The sequence below is a fragment of the Hipposideros armiger genome, unplaced genomic scaffold (genome assembly GCF_001890085.2).
Source record: "Hipposideros armiger isolate ML-2016 unplaced genomic scaffold, ASM189008v1 scaffold_62, whole genome shotgun sequence".
NCBI classification, from domain to species: domain Eukaryota; kingdom Metazoa; phylum Chordata; class Mammalia; order Chiroptera; family Hipposideridae; genus Hipposideros; species Hipposideros armiger.
Window position 1 is genome coordinate 4,122,277 of NW_017731412.1, and position 1,944 is coordinate 4,124,220.

Here is a 1,944-nt window from a genome sequence, read left to right on the forward strand (position 1 = left end):
AAAAAGGGTGCATCTTATACATGGGGAAATACGGTAAATGGTTTTGCTGCTAATGAAGTTTAAAAACCACTGGTTTCCTGTATATTTCAAAGAACGAGAAAATATTATCTACTTTATTCTTGCTGTCAGCTTTATAATCTTCCCCCTCAGCTCAGTGAATGACATTAGCTCAGCCCCTGTCCTTTGATTCCGGCCGTTCTGCTTCAGGAATTCTCACCTTTTAGCTCCCCGTGGCCAAGACGCCCAAGTCGCCCAATTACGACTCTCCAGGGTAGAGATGTCATTTGGACAATTCCTATGCACCATTCCCACAGCTTCTGCAGTCCAATTTTCCGTGCAGATACTTTACTCCTCCGTGATCTAAAGAGGAAAGGAATGGGGAAGAGGTCCCCGAATGAATCCAAGTTATCACTTAGATGAAACCAAGAAAATTCCACAGCCCACCCTCACGGGACCCATTGTATTTAGGTAGGAAAGTTAGGAAAAGTCCTATCTAAGGAAAGGCACAGCACTGATGCACCTGTCTCGTAACAGCGAGGCTCCTCACCTGTTTGGTAAAGCGATATTTACAATACAGGTCTCTAGTAGCTCCCCGTGGAGGTCAGTGCAGGACGCCAAAAGCCAGCGCTGGTCGTGAGACAGACAATAGCCCACAAAGAGCACGTTGTACTTCTGGCTTGCCTCACCAAACGTCTCTCCCAGCTCTGTCTGCTTGTCTTTGATTGGGGCCAATATAAAAGGAGGGGAGTAAAGCTGNTGTAGGTTGGCTGTTTCCACAAAAGGGAAGCAGCAGCAGAAACAAAGGGGCATCTTTCTCAGAGCACCCCAAGGTGCCTATAAACAATGGGTGTGAGGAAAGGTCTCCTAATGATGCCACACTCATCATGCAGGTTAAAAAGTTGGCACAAATTTTCTTTCTAATACTTGTTTATTGCCTCCAAACAAAGGCACCAGATCTACTCAGGGAGCTGCTGAGGGGTCTGCACTCTGGGAACTGGAAAGAACTCAGTCCTCTCTTCTGACCCCCCACACACAGGAGCCATGTTACATCCTGGCGGCAGCATGCTGCTGTCATGTCGCGTCCCACTGATGAAACGCCCTGCACTGCAGGCTTCTCTACCGCTACAGGTGTTTTTCACAAGATGTCCCTGTCCCCCCCGCCCCCCAAAGAACAGGTGAGAGGAAAAGTTTTTTCATATTTCATATTCCCAATGAACTTCAAATTGAAGTGGCTAAAATAAAAGTGGGCAGGAACATGAAGAACATATTTTTTAAAAAACCACAGAAAAATCAAACAGATGTGAGTTCTGTATTTAAAATAAGGAAAAGGCGGTCTGAGTATTTTTATCACAGACACTCTGGTAATGATGAGCAGAAATTCACAAAGCTGACTCTGAAATCGACAAGCTCCTATCTGGTACCATCCCAGAGAAACGCAGTGTGTGCAACCCTCAGGTCCCCACAGGAAGGGAATGGAGACAGGTAAACCGATTCCCTGTACACTAGGCTCTTCATGTTTTCACTCCCTGAAAGTACATTTTCTCTCCATCTTTTGACGGAGTCCTCAGTCACACAACTCTTCTCCGCTAAGAGATAAGAGTGTGCTCCTTCTAAAAAATAAGGGAAGGTGATGGTCTTAATAATTTTCCAAAACACCGAGTGACTAGACTACTAAACTACGTTTTTATCCCCTCTTCTCCTTCTCTATTATATTTGAACTTTCCCCCAGGGTTAAGAATAGCTCAAAACCTTTAAGAAATAAGATTAACTGAAAGGCATATAAGAGAGAAGATAAGAATTCTGACAGAAATGAAATGATGAATCCCCTAATGTATTAGACCTCCAGGCTACTGATACAAGATTCATTATAAGTAAGATAGACTTCAAAAAATGAAAAGGGTAATATTTTCTATTGGTCTACAATATAATTTATTACTAAAAAAA

At 43.5% G+C, this 1,944-nt stretch overlaps 1 protein-coding gene across 1 annotated transcript in view; it reads right to left on the reverse strand.

The window, feature by feature from the left end:
• Window positions 1–1,944, reverse strand: part of MED13L (mediator complex subunit 13L) — a 260,986-nt gene that overhangs the window by 15,445 nt on the left and 243,597 nt on the right. The window contains exons 16-17 of the mRNA XM_019641580.1: window positions 548–767; window positions 218–360 (exon numbers count right to left, since the gene is read on the reverse strand). Coding sequence (XP_019497125.1) covers window positions 218–360; window positions 548–767 — 363 coding nt within the window. The remainder of the gene's footprint in view (window positions 1–217; window positions 361–547; window positions 768–1,944) is intronic.